The following is a 24,703-nucleotide window of genomic DNA, read 5'->3' on the forward strand; positions in this document are numbered from 1 at the left end:
GTGCAGTCTGCACACACTGTCATGCCTTTACTCCAGACAGCTTTTCAACAAGAGCCTCATCATGAAGTGTGTGTGTGTGTGTGTGTGTGTGTGTGTGTGTGTGTGTGTGTGTGTGTGTGTGTGTGTGTGTACCTGCCGCTGGAGCAGTATATAGGCTACTCAATAAAACCGGGGCTGCGATCCGTCAGTGCATTTATCATCCTATTACGGCGACAAATCCGGCTCCCAATACATGAAAGGTAAAATGAATTACCAACGTTAAGCCGTCAATAAAGTCATTTCTGTAAATGGTGTCTCCGAGGGCCCCCGCTATTATTCAACAAGCTTTATCAGCACCTTGGAAATTACGTGGCTTGTAGCGCGGCCCCTGCTTCACTTTGATTAAGGGCCCTGCCAGGGACCGGTGACAGCGCTTTTGACTCGGGTTTTATTCAGCCCCGCTCCCCGTGATGAACACCGGGCTGATCGGGCGGAATGAAGACTAATTAAAAGCTATAAATTATCTCTCGCAGCCCCTCTCAAGGAGCCTCTCTTTGCGGCGCCATGATAAGAGCAGACTGAGTGCTCATTTACCCACAATGGCTCTGCGGCTAAACACCATATTGATACTGTCCTAATTGGAATTTAATTAAGTAGCCATGGCTTCCCCACTCCGGCCTGTGGGATAAAGATTTCACTGCGGTGGTGTTAAACATCAACACGTCCCCACGCTCACGCTGTTGCTATTATGATTATTAATATTAGTATTATTATTTCAAATCGCCAATTAAGAGCCTTGTGGAGATTTTATTCTTATTGTGGAGATTTTTGCAAAACCACTGTGTGTGTCATCAGGGCACATTCCTGCTTAATACACCTCATTGTGTTCCTAAAAACCTGATATTTCACGCTTATATTTTTTTTTTTAGGTAGAAGTGTTTTGTGCTGCTGGGTTTTCCAAAAAGCTGCATGTAAATATGGCGTAAATGCGTCACACAAAAAAAGATGACAAAAGACCAATAAAAAACAGAAATGGCGACACTGAAAATGACCTTTTTGACGACACTTTTAGGTTTACAAATCACTAATATTTATAAGCTACATAGGGCATTTCTTTCCTTTATTTTCTCTAATATTCTGGGAATATTTCAGGCTACTAAACACGCACAAGTCAAAGCTATCTACGCCATAACACCTGCCATTAACACGCCTGCAGGTGTTACGCTAAGTTAGCTTCAACTAAAATAAATTAAAATCTCATAAAGTTGTTTTATTTTTATTTTTTTTTTAATTTTTGACTTTAATTTGACAGATAAGTAAAAATATTCAGTAAAAACACAACATGTGGTTTTAAAATGTGTGTTTAAATAAAGAAAACGCACTCTCCCTGCCGCTGTGTCACACTTATAATGGAGGCTGCCCGGCTGTTGTTTTTGTTTTGCTGTGTACATGTGTGCGCACGTGCGCCCTCACCCCGAATCGATCGAACTCCGCGCGGGCTGTGTGCGCGCGTGCTCGTCCGCAGCGCTCCCCGAGCCCTAATTGGACGTCGTCAATTGTGACAGCGGCTGCCTCCGCACCTGATTGGTGCGCCGCACGTGTGTACGCGCACACGTGCTTCCGGCTGGGTGTAAGAGACAGAAAGAAACACTCGCGCGGAGATAACGGTTTTAGGAGAGTTTAGGACGAGCAGATATTATGCTGCACCGGACACAGGCAGGGACACTGGTTATCACGGGGAGCTGTTCGCTATGTCAGGTGTCGGAAGGCTTTTAGGAGGCGGCTGTAGGTGAAATTAAACATTAACGCAGGTGTTTGTTGGTTTTATTCACGCGCAGAGGTTTGTTTTTATGCGGTCCGTCTGAATTGGATACCGAAGGGGGGCGGGAGCGCGAGCAACAAGTGGAGTTTGGCGTGGAGAGGCCGTCACCAGCTATGGAAGAGCAAAAGGAGCCCAACAGCAGCCGGGACTCGACCGAGGAGGAGAGCATGTCCCTGTCGCCGAACCTCCCATCCCCTCCTCTGATCCTCCCGCACCAGGCGGCCCAGCAGGCCCACAGAACCACGAACTTTTTCATAGACAACATCCTCCGGCCGGACTTCGGCTGCAGGAAGGAGCCGAGCTACCGCGACCGGAGCCACACGCCGGGCAGAGAAAATGTCAACCCGCTGGGCGCGAGGCCGCCGCACACCGGCAGCCTGTGCCTGGACTCCAACTGCAGCAGCGACAGCACCTCCTCGTCGCCCTCCTCCTCGTCCTCGTCGTCCACGTCCTCTTCGCCTTCGTCCAAGCAGAACTCGTCGAAAGCGGGCGAAGCGGCGAGCAACGGGAGCGGCAGATACGCAGACAGCCCGTCGGCGATTAGTTTTATGAGTGGCAGCAATGGAGGATCTCAGAGCATAACGAAGGAGAGTCAGCCGATGTTGTGGCCCGCGTGGGTTTACTGCACACGGTACTCGGACCGGCCCTCATCTGGTAAGGCGCTAATGGGCCCCGAATCATACCGGCTGGGGGGTGAGAGTGCCGGGACAGTGTGGGGCTGACCTCCGCACTATCACTACGCTCTATAACTGTGTGTATGAGAGGGAACTTAACATTACCATATCAATATTAATTTATTAGTAATGCTTATTAGTGTGGCTTTAACTTTAAGGATTATTTTTTAGACAAAAGCAATTTTAAAATAAAATGTTACCTGAATAAAAATGATTATAAGTATGAAAATAACTGGTGTACAAACTAGGTAATAATGTCCACTAGGCTGCAACTCTCTCCCTCACACACAGACACACAAAGACATATTTACGCACACATATAAACACATTAAAGCGCATTATGGGATGTAATGTCATATTTATTACACTGCATTTATCATTAGCCTGAACTTAGTCAGTTTTAAAAAATAAATCTGCAAAATGAATCCCATTATGCTTTAAAGTTTTTTTTTCCCAAATAAATGTCTTAAATTTAATTATCTTGCTTGGTTAGAACAATGAGACTTTTTTTCCACCTTTATTTCTTCATCAGCACAGACTGAACATGTTCCCAAAAAATATATTTAAAGGTGATAATTATTTATACATGATTTTATATCATAGATAAAGTAGCTGTAGACTGTTGTGAGTTTTGGACGGATGACGACAAGCATTACATGCCATACTGCAGCTGTGTAATATGTTTGTAGTGTGGAGACATTTATTTTTACAGAATATTAAACTATAATTCGATTAAATAAATATTATATTGACATGACTTTTAAAAGGCTATAAAACAACACCACATCTTCACACTCACCAGCCTATAATATAAAATTAGAATATTTTTCCAGACACTTTTTACCCTGTTTTACCAGAATAAATGATCTTATTCGACTTTACGTTGGTTCTAAAAATATATTAAATAAAAAGGATGTATGTTAAAGGAGTGGGTCGGAATCTCCGCCATTGTTGTGCTTTCTTTTAAATAAAAAAGTGAAGCAAAACAATTAGGGTAATACAGGAAAATGTGTTCATTTACATTTATTTATTCCACATCTTTTTATCATGAATGGTTTTGTGGTTGTTAGCTGATGCTGGTCCAGAGGATGCATTCAGTGTTTGGTGACAGAGGCTGCAAGAAGCGTTCTTAAATAATAATTTTAATAATAACTTGAGGGCACAGAATGAAGTCCGACGCTTCATCGTTAATATAATTTGCATCATATTTACAGAAGTCATCGTTTACACCGAATTATGGAGAGTGATACAGATGCATGATGTGCTTTTTGTTGTTCTAGTTGCTGATGATGTTGATGTTGATGGTGCTTTTAATGGTTATTATAGTGTCAGAGTGAGGAGGGATGAAGGTCAAAGGGCGTCCCATTACTTTTCATTTTATGTCATTGTTTGGCTTTTCATCTGGGAGGATATTAGCGTGTATAATGTTTTCTTCAAGTCTCTCTTGGAGTGAGCTATTAGTCATTATTATTGTAAATGTACAGTCATGTCAGCGCCTTAAAATCCCCGCATCCACACACACACACACACACACACACACACACACACACACACACACACACAAACAGATTAACTGCAGTGTGTTATGACAGTGCGCGCTAACGTTCATCTGTGTCCAAGTCACCGCTGCATGTTTGTTTTATTCCACGCATGCATCTCGGCCTGATGTGTCCTGAAGTCAGCACAGCGCTGCAGCCATGTTTATGAGATCACTATTGGTACAACAGGATATGAGAGAGTTTCTGTGATGATGCGGCGAGACTCGTGTCAAAGGCAACTTCTTCCATTTGAACCGTGGCAGCGGGTTGCTGCTTGTTTTGGCGAAGGAACAAGTCAGATGTCACGGGCCTGAATTAGACTTCGCACAAAGGCCTGACTGGATCTAATGCAGCACATTCACACCAGCAAACCTCACTCTGACGAATAATAGGGTGTGAGGAAGACAGGAAGTTGCTGACCTGTTATTTATTTCTTACATGAGGGGCTTGTGTGTATTTTCCACATTAGAATAAGTCATGAACACACGCATGACCTGAGGAGGCCTACTCCAATTTAATAGCCTATGTGTTAATATCATTTAATAATTACGCACTAATGTTTGCGACCTCAAACACTGCAGGGTCTATTTTTAGTGGCGGAAGAATGTGTTTAATGTGTTTTAATTATCTGTTATTGCTGCTTACACACTGCCACGCAACTGCAGAGAGTTAGCAGCCATGCACGAGTGTGTTTTGGTGAAGCATTATCCATCTTTAATAGCTTTATGTTTCTATGTTGAATCCAGTTGGTGTAAGCGCGATGGGTCCAAATTGAATGCGCATATTACAGTGAGCAGATGATGGTGAAGTAATGAAATGATCGAGAGGAGAGTATCCAGGACATGCGTAATTTACGCACGGAGCAAATCATCCATTATCAGGACACTTTGGTGACCTACATTTGATCACACCGAGCAGATAATAAGGCGCATCAGGGACACACTCAGTCGATATGAGCACACACATATAGAGGGACTTTGCGCGCAGTAGAATAAACATTTTATTCCCATTGTTGTTTCCACACCAGGCCCAAGGACACGGAAACTGAAAAAGAAGAAGAGCAGCACCAAGGAGGACAAGAGGCCCAGGACAGCGTTCACGGCCGAGCAGCTGCAGAGACTGAAAACCGAGTTCCAGGCCAACCGGTACATAACGGAGCAGCGGAGACAGTCCCTGGCGCAGGAACTCAACCTGAACGAGTCCCAAATTAAAATCTGGTTCCAGAATAAGAGGGCCAAGATTAAAAAGGCCACCGGCTACAAGAACGGCCTGGCCCTGCAGCTCATGGCCCAAGGACTGTACAACCACTCCACGACCACCGTGCAGGAGGACAAGGAGGACAGTGAATAGTAATGAGACGCGGCCCGGACATTTCCCTGCTGAGGGCCAACATCTGACTCTTTTGGCTTTTGGAGATAATAAAAAAAAAAAAAAGAACTGGAAGTGGGGGAGACGCTATTTAAAAACACAGATTTCTGTTTATGGTAACAGTATATGGACATAATTATATAAATGAACGTTATTAAAGTTTATATAGCCAAACAGTTATCATGTTGTATACAGTATATTTAATTTCATCTCTCACCCGGATCTTTTCTGTCATTGTTTTTTAGGATGTCGAATTGGCTCTTTAGGGTTTTTTGTGGTCCCCCCTGTCCCCCATTCGTGCGCCACATTTTCCTTCAACACATCAGACTCAAAAACAAGCCAAAGATTTTAATATGTTCACATGTAGTCTGAAATAAAGAGAGAGAACGGTAGATATATGGACTACAATTTTTCTTTCATTCATCCGATCCCACTGATAAAAACAGTTCTTGGTGATTAAAAAAAATCCGTAGTTGTTAAGTTGAATTTATTTTAACACCCCATTTTAAATTTAAAAGGAGGAAATTAAATCTAAATTATTTTTTGTCACTTTAACTACAGCAAATTTAAAGGAGCAACCCCTAATTAATAACAGGCTTTTAAATTCCTTCTGATTATATGGTTACACTTATGGTTTATTATTATTTTATTAGAAGTATTTTGATGTTTGAGGGAGGTGATGGGGCAGAGACATATAGGGCACACACACACACACACACACACACACACACACACACACACACACACACACACTCACACACTCAGTTCCTGTTTCACAGCTCGTGTTACACTATAATCAGACACTGCTTGTTTCTCCATAATGGATACCATTTCACCTATTAATCTATTCTGGGCATTCACACCATTTCACATCTCTGGTAAACCCTCACTCGCACTTTTAGACTTTTAAATGAAATGAAGGAACCTGTCAATGTGTGTGTAGTGACCTGACTTCTTCTCGGTGTCTGTGCTTGAGGCAGAAACATGGGATACATGTGGCCTGTTTGGCCTTACGTGACCTCGGGTTCAGGTTTGATCGAGGCTGAGGGTGAACCCTGTGACATGTCGTGTGTATTTGGGAGTGTGTGTGCGAGTGTGTGTGCTCCAAGGTCAGCGAGAGCAGACAAAGTGAAGGGTCTGTGTTTGTCTGATGATGTGAGAGTTGGTAACTGTCATTATTTTATTTTATTTTATTTTATTTTTTTAAGGAGATGTTGGAGGAAAAACATAAAATTCAGATACAAAAATTTTAATTTTACTGGTGTGAAAATCCCTCTATTTAATCCCCATAATCTGCAGCTGGTGAGAAATATATTTATAAGTCTCAAACTGATGTGAATAAGATGAGGGAAAACTGCTTTTATGAAAATATGATCCACAACGTGTTTATTTTAGTGACAAAAACAGATGATGATTAGGTCTATTTTTTCTGTTTTTCTATTTTCATCAGGAGTGCATGCATACTTTTATGTGCCCTGACTTTCACTTACATCATCCAGTTCAGCTCTGTGTGTACCGACCGTGACCAATATTCAGTGTTAGACACATATAAAGTCCCAGCCCAGCCTCTAATTGCAAAAACATGCCTTTTAACAAGTCATTTTGCATCAAACAAAGCGTCAACTTTACATCAAAAACCGGCCCGTGAGGTCAGGATTTGTCTCCAAAGCTTCTTGTATTTGTGCCGAATTATTTTTCATGATAGTATGATTATTTTCTAACCTAACATATATATAAATACACAGAAAGGGAGCGCTCACTTTGATTTCATTGTAAATTTGATAAAAAAGCGAATGAGCTTCGGTGCACGTTCCGTCTGAGCAACCCCGGGCCAAACTCCTCCGACCCAGCCACGCAGTGATTTCTCTGATTTCTGTTTGTCACGTCGCTTCTATACAACTGATCGTGGATCGGATTATTTAATTAAGAGCTAACAAGCCTGCAGAGGTCTGCAGCGGAGGAGTTCACGGCCTCCGCGTTTCAGGCTTTTTAATTATTTCAAGTGCTGCTGCGTTTGTGTTCAGCTCTGCCTATAGAGCAGATTTAATAAGCGCACAGCAAAGCATCGTGGTAATAATTGATTTCAATAACGACGACCAGGGACTTGCTGTTAGTGTATAGGCAGGTTATTTCAGATTTAATTAGCGTTTCATCTTTAAAAAAAAAAATTGCCATATTTATTTATTAAGTGTGTAAAGACTGAGAGTGAGCGGCGCCTGTTAATGAGCGCTGCATTATTGAATTAAATCGTCCTGAAAACGCTTATAAATGGATAAAAAAAACATGATTTTATGCATAATATAGCTCATAATATTTTTTAAAATAGATCACACTGCATGCATGGATTCTAGTGCAGGTAAAGTGTCCCATAAACCTGTAGGGGTCCTGCAATATTAGGAATAATTTCATGTCACTGAAATAAATGTTCATGTTGATTTATCTTTGACACAAAATACAATTAATCTAAACACTATCTAAAGTGAGTCTAACACCATAAAAACATTTTGCACCAGCTAAAGATATTTTGATGTCTGCAGGAATTAAATAAGAGGTTGTCGTTATGTTTAGAAAACACACACACACACACACACACACACACACACACACACACACACACACACGCAGGCCTAATGTGTTTCTAAATCCAGTCTCTTCTGCCATCTGGCCTGCATGTGTGAGCAGAGGTGAAGAGGCTGCCTGGCTCTTCACGGTCAGCTAACCCTGCAGCTCTAATATTCTAATGACACTCTCATTCCCTGCTGTGAATGCGGAAGAGGATCCTATGACAATGTATTTAAAATTCATACAATTATGAAACAGCGAGAGGATTTCTCTCTCTCTCTCTCCCCTTCCCTCCCACCTTGTCATTTAGGAAGCCGAGGGTTTATCTGTAAAACAAAGAAAAGCCAGGGATCGTTTGCATAGTTAGCATAGTCTGCCTCGCAGGCACAATATGGATTTAATTTATATGCAAATGAAAGCAATAAAAGGAGAATACACACTGGAAATCTCTGGCTGTTTAAAAAAGGGGAGAGAGTTGGACTCGGAGCAGGTAGCACACATGAACCAGGCATTATCAGCCCCAACCAAGAACAATGTTATATAACAGCATCCACAAACTTGCAGGAGGCCTACATTGCAGTATTTTAAGTGTAAAGATCTGCGTTCTTGGCTGAATAAATCTAACAGTTCTGGTGACACTGATCACAAATGTATACGTTTCTCCAGCTGTAACATAAAATATACAGGAGCACACAGTACACAAACTGGGGTCCCATTCACACATGCAGGCTAACCACCTGTCATTCAAACAAAGAGGGAGGGGGGTGACCTCACCAGTCCATGCAAACTAAGCGTTCAGAGTGTTTACTTTGCCTGATGCACGCTGCTGGAAAATACATGTCAACACAGAAGTCGAGGAGCTTTTCAGGGGAAAAACAATTACAGCTACGGAGACGAAGATATGCACCCACGCAGAGACATACAAGCATGTGCAAAGAGGCAGGAAAAGAGACCCTGTGCTCACACACACACACAAACCCATTTAAAAAAGCTTCTTAGATCACTACACTGTGACGGCAGTGGTGCTAAGTAGAGAAGTTTAGAGTAATTCCTTCCCAGCTGCTGCCCCCATTATGGGAGGGAGACAAAGACAGAGGTCCTTCATGTCTCTTCAATTGTTTTGTCCCTAAATACAAAATTGCACGATTTGCCACACTGTGCAAAAACAGAAAGGAGTCCCTGCAAGAAGAAGAGCTATTGTCATTTATTTTCTTCCTGGACTAACATCTAGAAAATGGAGCGAGTGACATCACGCAGCTGTATGATGCAACACAGTGTTCCTTTGTTGGATTAAACATGTGTTCTAATGAAGTGTGACAGTAAACTTTGGGATCAAACTGTTCAGAGTTCAACTTTTATTTCATGCCACTTTGATTCACGGCGGCACTTCTCATAATGACACACTTTATTTCATAGTGTCACCGCCCTCTCACCTTCCAGCCAATCACGAGCCGCCTGCTTCTTAGACAAGCAAGCTCAACATCTGCGGCTAAACTGAGCCCGTTAGCCCTTGTGATGCCAAGTAGGGGAGACTGGGGTGGGTTGGCACACTTTTCACTTTCACTACACAGACTTTTAAATCTTCTATCAAAATGTAGCTGACTCCTTCTTTTAACAAGTAATACATTCCAATATATCTATCAACCACAGTTTTATAGCACATTTAGTCCACAGACGACCTCTTTTACTTATGATACTAAAAAAATGAAACGTACCCTTGCCAAAAAGTTAGAGTCCTCCAGATTTTTCAACATGCAGATGAGTGCAGGTCAAGAAAGCTGGCATTTATGTTACGTTTTTGTGACTTTCAAACAACCAGAAAATAGCTGCCCAAATTGAGGAATCTGCTGTCAGTATGAACAGCATTTGACACTATTTATTTATTTCATAACATCTTCTTTATTTATTTAATATCGAACATTGTTTGGGTTCCATAGCCTCGCTTACGAGCTATCTTAACTCGATATAGCCCCCTGCTTTCATTTCTCTGAAAGTGCTTAAGTGTAACAGCCCGCTGATTACCAAATCAGATTTACATACTGTTTTCACAGAAATTATACATTTGTACGGTAAGATGATTTCAGACGCCAAAAGGTCAGAGTCTGAACTCAGTTTTGACCAAATTATTGTGTTTTTACTTTGCTTGGCAGGATAAATTAGAATGAAAATAGCATATGTGGGCAGTATAATGTAGTTGAATTCTGAATTGAAAAAAGTAAAATTTACAGCTCTAACTTGAAAGAAGAGGAAGTGTTGCCCACCACCAAATATTACTTGTTTGTCTGTGAACCAATGAGAGGTCCAGTCCTCTTTGCACTTGGCTCAGAATAACATTTGCAGTGAGTGTGTGAGGACAGCACACATGTCACACCAATCAGCAGAATCATTTTCAAACCATTTAACACCGAGTGTTTTCACAAGCACACATACACCGAGCTCGGTTCACACCATGGGGAAGTTTACTCATGACTTATTGTGGCCTGTCAACTGGACTATCTCCGACACACACGCACTCACACGCACACACGGACACAAACGGACAAAGGTGGCATTGAGAGGGAACCTCCCACAATGCAGCTGAGCGTCCAGGGGGGCTCTCTGCTCCAACAGCCGTGATCTCACCGAGCTAAATCCAGATTACATGGAGGATATACACAGTGCCACTTGTTTACTCTGCTCGACAGGGGGTGATTTGAGGGGGGTGGGGTGTGCGGTTGGTGGGGGGGGGGGGGGATTAATAACACACTGTATGTAATGCAAACTGACTCGCAGGTCAAAAGAGACGAAAAACTTTCTCAACATTTTGCACAAAATAAAAAAAAAAAATCTATGAAAATGAAGATGCTTCTTTGTATCACAAAGTCAAACATGCGTTCAAAGGCTGCTTTCCTACTCTTTAAATCCGCATTTTTTTTCTAGTCTTGCATGAGGCGAGTGTTTCTGGAATAGAATAGTGCTGGAATTACATAAATCAATTTTTTTGGTCCCTGTGAACTCAATCCTGCTCAAACCAACTCTGCTTTTTTTTTTAAAAAAAAAATTAAAAAAAATGATCCACAATGTAAGGATATAATTTTCCAATATATAGCGTGCTACTGAGAAGGCGGCGCAGTTGAGGACAGTTACTCCGCTCTAATTAAAAAGCAAGCGTCAGGAAATGACAGTGCGTCTCCAGCCACAGCTATGTGGCAGACAACACTTCAATTCAAGCTGCTGGCGAGTGTTTTTTAATCCGCTCCGTTTGTGTCAAAATAAGTCATCATGCGCAGCACGTTAATCAGTGTGGGAAGTTTGCAAAACAACACGGAGGTGCAGAAACATGAAGGAAAAATCTGAGTTTAAATTATTTTCATGGGAGTTTAAATGACCGTACAGCGACGTCTTACACTGATTCTCACGGTGAGTTTCTGATAGCGGCCCGTACACACACTCACACACAGAAACACAGTGAGAACAAAGGCAAAGACACCTGGGATTCCCCCGTTGTATGGGTGGTCACATGCACCTCTGCCTCTTCTTCATGCCTTCCACATGTGGAAGCACTTTATCTTCCCACTGCCTCTCTCACTTTGTCTCTCTTCTACTGTGTGTGTGAGTGTGTGTGTGTGCCTGTGTGTATGTGAACCACTTCACTTGAGGAAACCAAAGCTGTGAGAAGATGGTCATCGATGAGAATTTAACACCCATCTGTTGCCCCTTGAGAGGTATAATGCTTTAAAAAAGGGATTAGCTGTAGAAGTACTGCACAACATTTTCTGAGAGATTGTCACGATGGTCAACACCACAACCCTCCATAGCATGGAGTACTGTGCTGAGTGACAGCAGCCACTGGCGTTGACCTGTTTGCTGTTTCAGTTTGTGTTTTTTATTCTTATTTGTGGTTTTATAAGAGCTTTAAAAATCAAACGATGGCCGAATGTCTGGTCGCTCCCCTCTCACCCTCTCCTCACACTTCAAAAGCGGACGCGCTTGTGGAGATCTCTCCTCTCCTCCGTCTTTCATCGTGGCGGCCTGGAGGTGATGCGGGGAAGCGATTAGTCATATTCAATTTACATACGGCTGTCACAGGCTCCTCCGAGCTGAGCGCTGATGTCATCCGTGCGTGGGGCCCTCTGCGGCCACCCGGCGCATGGGAAGACTTCTCGCTGTCAGGAGACCTTCTCTATCACTGTTCGAGTGCTATGATGAATGTGGGGCGGCACTTTAGTGTGCATGTATGTGTTTGTCCAGCAGAAGCTGGGAAATTTCTGCATGTGTTTTGGTACTAAGTTGAATAATAGCAAGCAAGTATTATTTAAATTTGAACTGAAATTCATTTTCAAGATTAATATATTTTTGCTAAACATCAATACATAGAACCTCAGTCTTAAATTTGACTCTAAGAAGTGTATCACTTGGCTAACATTGTAATTACGAGACAGGTAAAATTAAAGTTCTATTTATTTTTCTGCACTAATAGCACCATCTACATTAGTATTCTCCAAGGGGTTTGAATTTTGTTATTGACTGATCATACCAGTCACAGTAAGTTTTGACCAAGCCCCAGTGCAGCGTCGGGCTTTAAAGCCAATTTAACAAAGTGGCCAATCGTTGAATTACAACTCCTCAAAAGACTTTTTCCCATAGATTTACACTGAGAAAAATATGTCCAGAAATCAGTGAAAACATTTTTGGGGATTTCAATCCATTCCGTCCAATACCATTTTTAAAATCATTTTTATCCCCATTCAAGTTGGTAGATGGCTAAAACAGAAGTTAGCTGCTCAGCTAGCTTAAGTCTCAAGTGTGATTTCTCAATGGGCCCCACAATATATAAGATCTGGGTAATTTCATACAACAGTATTCAAACTTTGTTGGCTTCATGCTGACAAAGTTAAGCTAACACTAACTAAACCTCCACAAGTGTGGACTAACAGGAACAAAAAGTTAACAACAGTTGCTTCCATCTTTCGAGAAGCTAGCTTCCATTTTCTGAGTGGAAGCTAGTTTTACGTTGCGTTCATCTGGCAGACACTTTAGTCCGAGGCGACAACAAGTGCATGTAAACTCTAAAGGAGCTTGGTGCTCTGCAAAATTGGAATTGGCACCCGCCCAATAAACAGCTCAGTGAAATGGACGCCAGAGTTGCTAGTCAGCTAGTTAACCTCGCTTGCTAACTTCCATTTTCAAGTGGAATACAAACTTAAAAGCACCATGAGTCCATTTTCATAGGAGCCAAAAAGTGGAACTACAACTTCCAGGTCCTTCACATGATGCCATTGGGCCCGAAAAGACATTTTCCCATAGACCTAAATCGTAAAAGAGGCGTCTGAAGATCCATGGATACATTTTTTTGAATGTCACAACCTCTAAAATGTTTGGTTTCACTGACGGGATTCGTCAACATTTCGAAAGTCTAAATGAGATAAATGATTAAATAATTTTATCTCCATTCAAGTCAGCGGAGGGCTAAATCAGAAGTGGGCTTGGGTCACCAAAGTTTGGAGTGTGCTTGCTCTATTGGCCCAACGATGCTTAACATCCGCGTATTTTTACATCCAGGAAGTCAAACTTTTTTGGCTTAAATGCCTTAGAGGCTTTATCCAGTTCTCTTTATGTCCTCCCAACATCTCAAAAGAGTTAACTCTATACAACCAATATGACCTTATTTTTAAAAAATGAAAAAAAAAAAAGATATTCATAGGTTATACAGGGTTATGACATGTTCTAGTCAGAACTGTAAAATTATTTTGAAAAAATGAACAAAAATGTTCACAATAGCTCCAGAAAAAGTGAGAAAAATTCTAAATGTTTCATCCTTGTAAAAACATGAAAATTGTTTCAATACATGAAACAAAAACCCAAAAATTCTTCATATATATTTATTTTATGTCAAAAATAAATGGTTTTGATTTACAGCTTTTGCATTAGGTCACGTAGCAATACTCACACACACATGCATACACACACAGGGCTGTGAGAAGGAGGGTGGTCGAATACTTTCGCTCTTCCTTACAGAAATATTAGCTCAAATATGGCTCTGAACTCCTCGAGGGGTCAAGAGCCGGCAGTCCATTTTGCAGTCGGCTGCTCAGAGAAAGCCATGGAGCTTGTGAGGTTTATAGTGAAGAGCCACTGGCAGACATCCAGAGGAGGAAGTCTAAGTTATTTATGAAGCCTCGCTTGACAAAAGACAGTAAAGCTTCCCATATTCAGTGAGTCTGGCTGCTCCACCTATGACAGTGAATCTAATCTGCTGCAGTCGAGGGCAATTCATTTAGCGGACAATTAGGTAAGCTCGTGCAGTGAGCTCAGTGTGATGTTAAGGGCAATAGTTTTTTTTCAAACATGTACTCCTGAGGACATATTTACATGCACATATGCACATATTATTATATGCAGACCCACACGAAGGCCAGAAGTTCAGGTTACCAGGGCAACACATCTCTGGATCTGGGCAGCAGAATGCGAGACCGTGAATAACTGTTTTAACACACAGCCGGCACAATGTGTGGTCTGTTACATACCATCTAAAGCATAACTCGGTCTGTCTGTCTGTCTGTCTGTCTGTCTGGATGTGTGTATGTGTTTGACGTCAGTCTCTCAGTGCGCATGTGTTTCATCTTCATCATTCTGTTTTGCTGTCATGTACGAATGTGTGTGCATTGTCTACGCAACCAAGCCCCTTTGCAGTTATGATTCAATGGATGTTATTAATGTTGCAGTGTTTACTGCTAGTTAAGTGTTTGTTAATTAGTTTGAAGCATGCATACAAGTTAGTGGTGTAACTCCATGATACTATCTGTATCTGTTCATGTCCAAAATATCTGAATGTGGATACCAGTCAAATGTGGGCGGGGCCTACACAGGAAGTAGAACCCTGGGAAATACATGTCACAGGCACATTACATCATTTTATTTTAAAAACTGTAAGTTTTCTGCCCATAAAAGCTTTGCCAATGTTGCATTTTTAAAAGAAATTGTGTGGAATGAGATCCAGATAAAAATTTGATTTAAATGTTTTAATTTATGCAAAAGAAAACACAAAAAAAGAAAGCTGTTGACAAAAAAATCTGAAAACCTCTCTTGGTCATTTTGCATGCACTTTAGAGACGATCCCTAACTTTAGCTCGTCAGTCTCACAGTGCCTGGCTTTAATACCAGATCACAAGGTTTAAATACCACCTGTGGAACATCAGTCATCTTTATTCTGCACTGTCCAACAAATCCAGTGATAACTGATGCAAAGGTATTGAGTCTGAACCTTACATAGTGTCAAACTCAAAATGATCTATATGTCAGGCATTGTTAATGTTCCTGGCCAATAAAAGATTATCACAGATAAGTAATACATGATGAAAAGTAATCCACTATAATTCATATATAAACCATGTACTTGAGAGCCAAGAAGCTGTGATCATGTGAAATTTTTGCTGCAGGCTGAGAGAAGAGAGAAGTGACGTGGTATAAAGAGCGACAACATCCATGTCAAGAGGCGGTCAGATGGATGAACGGGTCAAACAAACACAGGACTGTGCCCCAGGAGACCGATGTTTGGGTCCCATGTGAGGCCAAAAGTCAAAGTTGAGTTATTGTAAGTTACATATGTATGAAACGTAACGTCTTGTCGTCTTGCCATGTCACATTATGGGTGTTTTCACACTTGGTCCTTTTTAAACAAACTCAACTCAGTCCTCTTAAAGTGGACTGACAGAAAAGGGACTCAGTTCTCTTTGTGTTCACATTGTCAGTTCATTTGAAAGAGGCCTCAGTTCTCTTTCTGGTCCACTTCAGCTCTCATGCAGCCTCAGTCCTCTTTCTGTTCACACTATAGCCTACATATAATATATGTTGACATAGTTTTGTTTTTACTTTGACATGGCACTGCAGTGCAGTTATGAAGCCGCTCGCTTTCAGATGAACTTAAAATTGTGTCAAAGGAAAACCTTTGAGTTGATGTATTCTGCATTCCACATCTGGAAACCTCAATATCTTCCATGGACCAAACTACTCCTCATCCTTCGTCCTTGCTAACGTTACAGGCCGATGTGGTTTCGTCTGTTTTTTCAGGCATCCCAGTGCAACAGCATGTGATTTCAAAGCGAACCTGGAGCGCTTTGTGTTAACAATTTACAGGTAAAGCGAACTGCACCACAGACTTGAAGCAAACTGAACAAGGGGGTCTGAGTTTGGTTCACTTCAGAGGGGTCTGAGCTCTCTTGGAGTGTTCATATATGTGCAAAAAATGCAGAGTCACCGCTCTGAGTCCATTTAGGGGGCTGAAAAGGACCAAGTGTGAAAACACCCTTGGTAAAGTATGTACTGTGACGACACCCACCCATGATTCTTTTCATACACTAATCAGTAGGGCCCCATCAGTAAGATACCATAGGCACCGTGTGCATAATTTTTACTAAGATATTATACAAACAGTTATATGGAGACACGTTGCACAGATTGTCATAATAGAGCACTGACGGGTCTATTTTTTAACTATAAAATCAGAGTTTGGTCACAATTCTTGCATAACAAAATTGAAGAAATCCTTTTTCAAAATCAGCTTTGGTTAAATTCTTAATTTTAATATTAGTGTCTGCTGCAAAAATCAGGTATCTGTCAGCCTCTGGCTTCTTTTAACATCTGAAAAGAGTCCCATTTTAGATGAACTCTGCCATGTTGATGATGTTGTCATGTAATGTTGGAATGCTAATCTTAATCAATGCTCAAATACTCAAATGATAGTGTCTTTGCTGTTGTAATGAATCATCTCTGTTTGATATTTCAGTCATTCTTCAGTGTTCTCATTTGTATTGTTTGCCAGTGCTGTTTGTCGTTTGTCTTTGCTTTCCCACCTCCTGCTAACAGGTGTGAGGCCAAACACCTGCATGTTGAGCTGTGACGAATCAAAAGGGTGAAAGTTCAGATGTGGTAGACATGTTTATGTGAAAGATGTCCTCACGAACACGATGTCCAAGAAGCTATGTGACGCTAAAATGACTTCCAAACTGTGATATTTTTTGGGGGTCATTTACTAAACATGAATTAGAAGATGAAGCTCTGCTTTAAATGTGAAGTAAATTTGTTTTCTTCCCGCCACCGCCAGCTTCTGTGCATTGAACTAAATGTTCCAGAAATCACCGGGAGCAGATGGTTTGCGAGGCAAAAACAAACATCAGAGAGAAACCGGGAAAAGGGAGAAAAGAGAGGAGCATAAGGGAGCTGAAGTCCTGTATATTTCCCGTCAAACTGTGGAGATGAACCGCAGATGTTTGTCGACAGAAGATGAGCTGTCTCTAACAGCTGGTCGGGGATCAGATTTGTGTCGGTGCGCACATGACCTCCTGCAACGTTGGAGCATGCTCGAAACCAGACGCACAGAGACAAAACAAAAGTTTGATTTTAAAAAAGTGATTTCAGGTCCAAAGTGGAACCCAAAACATCTGCTGAAGTGCCCCTGAGCACATCTCTAAAAGAACAAACAGATCAATAAAGAGATGTTTCTGTGACTGTTACAAGTTATAAAAATCACGTCAAATGTCACAAGAAAGAAAAGCTCTTATTATAGTTTATGTTGGGAATTGATTGTTAAATTCTCGTCGCCGCCACCCACTAAGCAAGAGGCTGTCCCACTGCTATATTAGCCAGTGGTCTCAGTCAGGAATGACAACAATACTCAGAGGCTCTTGAATAGCCAAGTGCAGTGCCAGCAGAGGAACGCTCCTCCACTGTTATGACAAGTATGTGGTAAAGAACCATCAAAGACAAATTTAAATGTCAGCGTTTCAAAGATGCCAGCCATTTTTGGTTGGTGCAGGGGAATTCAGAGGCTGTACACATGTGTGTATGCGTGTGTGTACATGTGTGTTCCCCCCCCGTGTCTCCACAGGCATTCACAAATACAGACTTCAGAGCAGTGTGATGCTGCTCTGTGATGCATGCTGTGTGTAAGAATAGCTTTCTGGTTGTGCTCTTTCTTTGTGTTTAAATCAAAAGGGGGAAAATGAGCACAGTGTGCCAAAGGGGGACATGTACTGGTCAGCATGTCAGTACTCATAACTTAGCCCAATCAAGTACGGTTGCAAAAAAACTCCTTTAGTTTTCTCCTTAAGTATGACACTTATGTTTAGCTGAGGGATGTACGCAGTTGCAGAGAATCCCTTAAAAGATTTCCTTTGTTACGAAAAAAATGCTACCCCATTTACTGTGTTGAAAGAGATTTTACAGTGCTAAAAGTTTCCATGGAGATTGTTTGTTTGCTTGGACTCAAGCTTATGATGCCTGTTATTGTCTCACAAAGTTGGCTTAGTGTTAGTTAAAAACGGCAGAAGACAAGAAGACAAGAAAACCATACTGGTCAGAGGAGGAAAAGTTTAAACTTCTGGAGGAATGCAGTCGTACTACAAAGTAAATCTGATCCCCAAATACCAGAAAACAGAAGAAAGAAATGCCAACAAAAATTAAATTCAATCAAATCTAAAGTGTAAAAATCAAAAGTGTATCCATTGAGTTCTCCTGGCCGCAGGACACTCTACTAAGGGTGTTAGTTTTATCATTTCTCACCATAAACTCGGCCATGTTGCAGTTAAGATAGAGTCAGAGGTACCTTAAGTTTTTTTTTTTTTTACCTTACTTTTGTTGCTAAGGTCTTTTGTGCAACAGTCTAGGGATTCCTTAAGGACAAGACAAGGAAAAACACTTAATAATTAGGTGAACATTTTCAGGAAACTTTAAGGAGAAGACTTAAGGGTGTTTTGTGCAACTGATTTTAATTTGAGGAAACCTTAACAAAAACCTTAACTTCAACCCGAGATCCTTTACCAAAGTATTAAAAACACTTTTATTACAAACAAGTCCTGCATTGAAAAGTCAAAGTATTTTCAGCAAAATGTCCTTACAGTAGCAAAAGTTAAAGCAGAAATACATCCTTTATTACTTCTTTTAGATAGTTCATACTGATGCAGCGGCGCAAAAGTAAGGTAAAAGAGTTCAGGGTTCAGTGTGTACCATAAAATAAATGTAAGGGATCCTAAGTTTAGTGATGAGGCAGCAGCCGAGTCGCCAGAAGAAAATGCTGCCGTTGTACGTTTCTGCAAACCAGGAATATGTTACATTGCATACACTGTGTTCCCAGGCAGGATTTTGCCCCTAAAACCAGGCATTTTAAGCCAAAACATGTTCTTTCCTAACCATGACCAAGGGTTTTCTGTGCCTAAACTTAAAAACATGTTAACCACAGCGTTGTTGAAAAGTTAAGTTTCAAAATATCCACCACACAATAATGTGTAAAAGTAACTTATCTGTTGTTTGCAGAAACATACAATGCCAGCATTGTTCCGACTGATTGGGTTTGAGGGGTAGGAAAGAAGTAAAAGCTGTTCTCATTTTCTGTACTTTTCTCTAATATTTGCTTTGTGAAATGTTATTCTGAAAAGTCATTACAGCTGTCTGATACACACAGAGGAGAAAAAGTATAATATTTGTCTCTAAAGTGTAGCAGAGGTGAACTATAAAATAGGGCATACTACATGTGGATGTATGGAGTGAAATGGGGAGTTTCGGGTGGCCCTCACCAGAATATTTTAAGGGTCAAACACTTTCCTGCATTCTGGTGAATTTTTATGCAGCAATTTCTGCCTTTTCTGCATCAATTTATGGTGTAAATGTCTTTATAATTTTAAATAGGAGGGTGTGACTCCTGTGCCCCTGCTTGTTTGGGACTGAGAAGAAAGACACAGGATGTAGGTTCTTGATTTAAAAATATAGAGAAGAAGAAGAAAACAGAGAAGGTCAAATTAAAGTGAAAGTGTATGGGTGGGGGAATCAGCTGTCAGTCAGCTGGTGTGACCGTGTTCACAGTCGTTACACAATACAACAATGAAAAATATTTTCTTTTATTTAATATAATAAAAATAATACTGTACAGGAGGAATTTAGACACAATACTGAATCAAATATTTCCAGTGGCTGCTGATGGCTGGATGAGCCGTTATGGATCACTGACATGTGAAGAGCAGCCCAGTCACGTTCACAGTCAGTCGGCCAAATGTCTTCACGCTGGAAACTTAGTCCCGATTTCACAAATGACAGAAATAAATAGCATGCAAGGCTACATTTGAAGGCACATTTTGCATTTGTTTTCTTTTTCTTCAGAGATCTTTTCTTGGTTAGGGCTTTATTTGAAGACAGATGTGAAAAGCCACAGTTTTTCATTATAGTGTTAAGTCAGGCCACATTTCATCTTCTTTGGAGTGAGCCGAGTCACAGATATGTGGAGAGGACTGTCTCGTTCTTTTAAAGTAGATTCAGGAGGCCAGTTTAGTGTTTTCTTTTGTGATTTCTTGCCTTTGCATCGCTCCTTTTATCATCTTTTCTCAGCCACGCTTGCTGGTGGTCAAAATATTCACAAAGCATCACATGCCGTATAGAGAATTAGAATTAAAAAGAAATACTTAAGAATTTTGCAATTGGAGAAACATAAAGTTATTTTATTTTTATTTTATAGTTATTAAGTTTATTTTCTCCAAAAATGCCGAACACAAATATCCACTGTTGTCCTTTTACATACGCACACTCTCTCTCTCTCACACACACACACACACACACACAAATTCTTTTTCTTATTTCCTCTCGAATCAATCGACTGTTATCTATGCAAACTCCTTAAGCTGCTCAATGGGAAGAGCTGGCTGATTGTTTTTCCATTAAGTAATATTACTGCTACACATATAGCCACAGGTCGATGCGGTGCTCATTATGGCTGCGGGCTGATAATAATTAACCACTAATGTGTGTAGAAACAGGCCCCTGATGGGCCGATGGTAAAGCGAGGCACTCCCCGAGGAGCCCGACGCAGCGGCTCGCTTCCACTGCTTATTTGGCTCACTTGCTGCACAAAGAAACCAAAATAGGCCCCACAGACTCCGTACGAGATGAAGCAGATGAATTAAGCGAGGGAGTAATTGGGGTTGAATGTGTTTGTGGTACTCTGTGGTTTGCTGCGAGCTTTGTCTTGTGTACACTCAACTGAAAATACAACAAAAGCTGGTGGATTAGTGTGAAAATTATGAATTTATGATCATGTTTTGCTAGTTGGAAGTGCTGTCTCTATTTAATAAGACACCTTTTATTAAGCATTTATAAGTTCTAACTAACATCTTTTATAAGGGCTACAAATCTTTTAGGAATGCTTTGTAAAAAAAGTTGGAGACCATTAATAAGAACAAATTTTGTGTTGCCAGGTAGTGGAAAAAGCTCCCTGTTTTGTCACTGACAGTAAAGTCATTAATGAGTTGTTAAATATTACGCCATCAAGCTTGTAGTGATAAATATCATGTCATTGATTAACAGATTTTTACAGTTTTTAAGCAGTGATCAAGAATGAAAATCTGCGGAATTCTGCAGACTGATTTTTGCTGTTTGACGATATTAATTAAACAAAATAAACTAAAATACAAATTCAAACCTGCTGCGGTGTCGTCAGAATTCTGGAGGCACAGGTGCGGGCCTGTTAATAAATGGTAACAAACAGAGTCTGCATTGGAATTTGCCAATTAAGTCATTAATAAAGGTTTACAACAAGATTTTCTACTTTTCTAAAAAGCCATTAAGTCTACAGTCATAAATGTTGATATGTTATTAGTCAAGTCAGCATTTAGTAATGCTTTAAAATTGTTTCCAACTTTCTGATAAGCTACACACAAAAGTTATGAAGTCATATTAAGTCATCAATGTTGTTAAATAATGTAAGAATGGAAAAGAATGTGCCCTTTTAAATATTATTAAGTTGTTAATAAACTAATTCTGGTAACTATTTATTACAGCCGATAAACGCTTTGGGAAAGGTGCCTTATGTAGAGGCCACAATCTGGGAAATATAAAGGAAAAGAAAAGGATAAATTAATTATTAATATTATTAAAAAATGAACTACTGTACATTTGCAAACCAACCGATGATGTCATTATCTCTGGGCAACACATTGATATTACTGTATATAAGAAGAGTTGTCTTTTTCTGGTTTTAAAAGCTGAATTACAGTAAAGTGACATAATTTTCTGAACTTATCAGACTGTTCTAGCTGTTCTATCATTTGCCTTTACCCACATAGTCATTATATCCACATTACTGTTAATCATTTATCTAAAAGCTTACTATGTAAATATTTTGTGAAAGCACCTAATCAACACGACAATATCATCGCAACATTGTTGTAAAGGTATTTAGTCAAAAATATGATTTTGATTTTCTCCCTATCACCCAGCCCTAGCTGAGATCCAATCTTAGTTGCTGTGTAGGAGGACGGATGGTTGAATAAGACAACAGTAAGTTTGTCTATAATTTATGTGGACTCTAAGTAGAGAAGAACCAGAAATGACATGAGAGGCAGTTGGTTAAAAACACCAAAAAGTTGATTCCCTGTAGGGAAAGTCTGGGAAGCCAGATGTTCAAGAGCCTCACGCTCACTGCAGTGCACGTCTGAGTACCAGTGTGCCTTAATCTGTGTGTGTGTGTGTGTGTGTGTGTGTGTGTGTGTGTGTGTTGGAGAGCAGACGAGAGGCGTTTCCTGATGTCCTGGCCAGATGTTGCTGATCCCTGCCACTCCTCAGAGGGGAGTTTAAACCCAGCTTTACAGAATTAGGAGAGACCACTGGGACCAGAGAGTCAGTCCCACTGGACAAATTTGGCGAGCCATTAAAAGAGAACCTGAATTTTTATTTTTTATAATGGATTTGGAAGTAAAAAAAGAACGGTGTTCGATGTGACTGAACGAAATATAAGCCAAGATTATGTGACTATATTGACTAATTTTCACCTAATATATTTTCAGAAACATATTTCAGTGCACTGTTTGGCTGTAATGGAAGAATCTGTGAACAGGAAGTGGGTGCCATACTGTTTCCTGTACTGCAAAAATGGAGGCTGAAAAAACTGTGATAAAACTGTAAAACTAAGCAGTACACATAAAATATAAATCCAGATTCTGTCACTATGTCACCGATTTCTCATCTAAAATGTTTTCAGAACCATATTTTAGTGCACTATTTGGCTGTAATACAAGAATTAGTGAACAGGAAGTGGAAGTTTCCAGTATTCCCAAGTATTTGTGTCTCTTCACTGCATAAACAGCCCAGTTTTAAGAAAGGACCATCCTTCCAGCGATGACATACATTTCTACTTAATCAAAATGATAGGAACTGATGTTATTAACATGTATCTTGCGGTGAACTTTTGAATGCTTTTACACAGACTTTAAACAAAAAGTTCTACATTTCAGGAAATAAGCGTTGTTAAAATGCTAAATCTGAAGCTACAGACAGCAGCTACTTATCTTAGCTTAGCATAAAGACTGTCCCCAGAAAACATTGTTTCTAAACAGAAAAAAGGTCACTATGATTGAGTACACTATTTGTTGTTCCCATTAGGATATATTAAAAGAAAGGGCTGCCAAAATACAGCTAATTGAAATTGTATTGAAAGTGAACATTGATGATTTAAATGCTGATTGGATGTAATTGTCTTCTCACAGAATCAGTCGATTCTTTAACTGCAATTGACTATCTGACAAATAAAGCAAATCAGACATTTAAATTTCATTTAATACCTCTTGAAAAACTGTATCCAAGTTGGACTGGCACAACACATAGATGAGACCACTGAAGAGTTAAAATCTTCTCCGTGTCCAGTTGCGCTTGCTCAGTAATGCCTGTGTGGTATGACATACATCAGTCTGCCTGTCAATGGAAAATGTCCCTCTGGTCTAGAGGCCTGGCATTGTGTGTAATTCAGCTGTGTGTGTGTGTGTGTGTGTGTGTGTGTGTGTTTGGTTGTGTATATACTGTATGTGTGAGTGGATTTCTGCTCCTATATGTCCACACTTGCATCTGTCTTTACCCTCACATGTGTGTGGGTGTATGTTTCTCCATGTGTGTGTTCAGTGCTGGCGTGGGGATCCATCTGTGTCAGGTTAACCCGTTGGGAGCCTCTCCCAGCAGGTAGTCCTACAGGGCCTAAATCATCTGGACGGCCAGAAGCGTGAAATCCTTCCAGGCCTGGACAGATGTCTCTCTGTTCAGCCCGACTCAGCCTTTGGCGACCTCACAGACCTTTAAAGACCCTCGGAGCAGACTTTGGCACACAAAACGCACACCAGACTGTGTTACTTCACACCGAAAAGAAAGCCACCTCCAAACTAGACTCAAGAATAATCCACAAAATCTAAAACAACTTCTAGGACAAGCATAAAAAAGCATCTTTGTGAATAAACAAACATGCTATGATGAGTGCCACATGCTACATGAACTGACAACATGCCAAGGCTGGGTCAGCCAGAGGCTAAACCAGCCTGTATTTTTGGGTGTGACACGGCAGAAAGGCAGTGAGAGAGTGAGAGATGGAACACTGCCCTCTGTGACCTGGAGACCATCCGCAAAAACCTTGATCTTTCACACATCAAGAGATGAGCAATCCACAGCAACTGACTTTGACTCAATATCACATTACATGTTTGTATGAACAGCCTGAAATGGAACATGAAGCACCTCTTACATTGAGTGCATGTGTTTTGTAGCTCTCTACAGATGAGCTGAATGAGTGGAAAGGCGTGCAGACTGGCCAGGTCGACAGATGTATGAACATTAACCTAAAGCTGCTATATTGCTGCAATATTTCTAGGAGAAAGAGGACCTTTTATACTCATTCTAAGATTACACTTTTATTTTGGGCTTCTACTATTGTTCGAAAAACACTTTACTTTCCTCATACTGTCTGTGCTGGAGCACCTGTA

General features: G+C 40.7%; 1 protein-coding gene across 1 annotated transcript; it reads left to right on the forward strand.

The window, feature by feature from the left end:
* The first annotated feature begins 1,642 nt into the window (after positions 1–1,642).
* Positions 1,643–5,908, forward strand: LOC125885164 (homeobox protein engrailed-1-B-like). Its single transcript, XM_049570662.1, has 2 exons — positions 1,643–2,455; positions 5,041–5,908. The coding sequence occupies exons 1-2, from the start codon at positions 1,915–1,917 to the stop codon at positions 5,361–5,363; spliced, it is 864 nt and encodes a 287-aa protein (XP_049426619.1). The 5' UTR covers positions 1,643–1,914; the 3' UTR covers positions 5,364–5,908.
* The last annotated feature ends 18,795 nt before the right edge of the window (positions 5,909–24,703 follow it).

Source organism: Epinephelus fuscoguttatus, linkage group LG24, assembly GCF_011397635.1.
Source record: "Epinephelus fuscoguttatus linkage group LG24, E.fuscoguttatus.final_Chr_v1".
Lineage (NCBI taxonomy): Eukaryota > Metazoa > Chordata > Actinopteri > Perciformes > Serranidae > Epinephelus > Epinephelus fuscoguttatus.

Excerpts from the sequence above, each read along its gene's own strand:
- LOC125885164 (XM_049570662.1), top strand. The coding sequence starts at position 1,915 with ATGGAAGAGCAAAAGGAGCCCAACAGCAGCCGGGACTCGACCGAGGAG. Across the intron at positions 2,456-5,040 it reads CTCGGACCGGCCCTCATCTG|GCCCAAGGACACGGAAACTG; the intron begins GTAAGGCGCTAA and ends TTTCCACACCAG.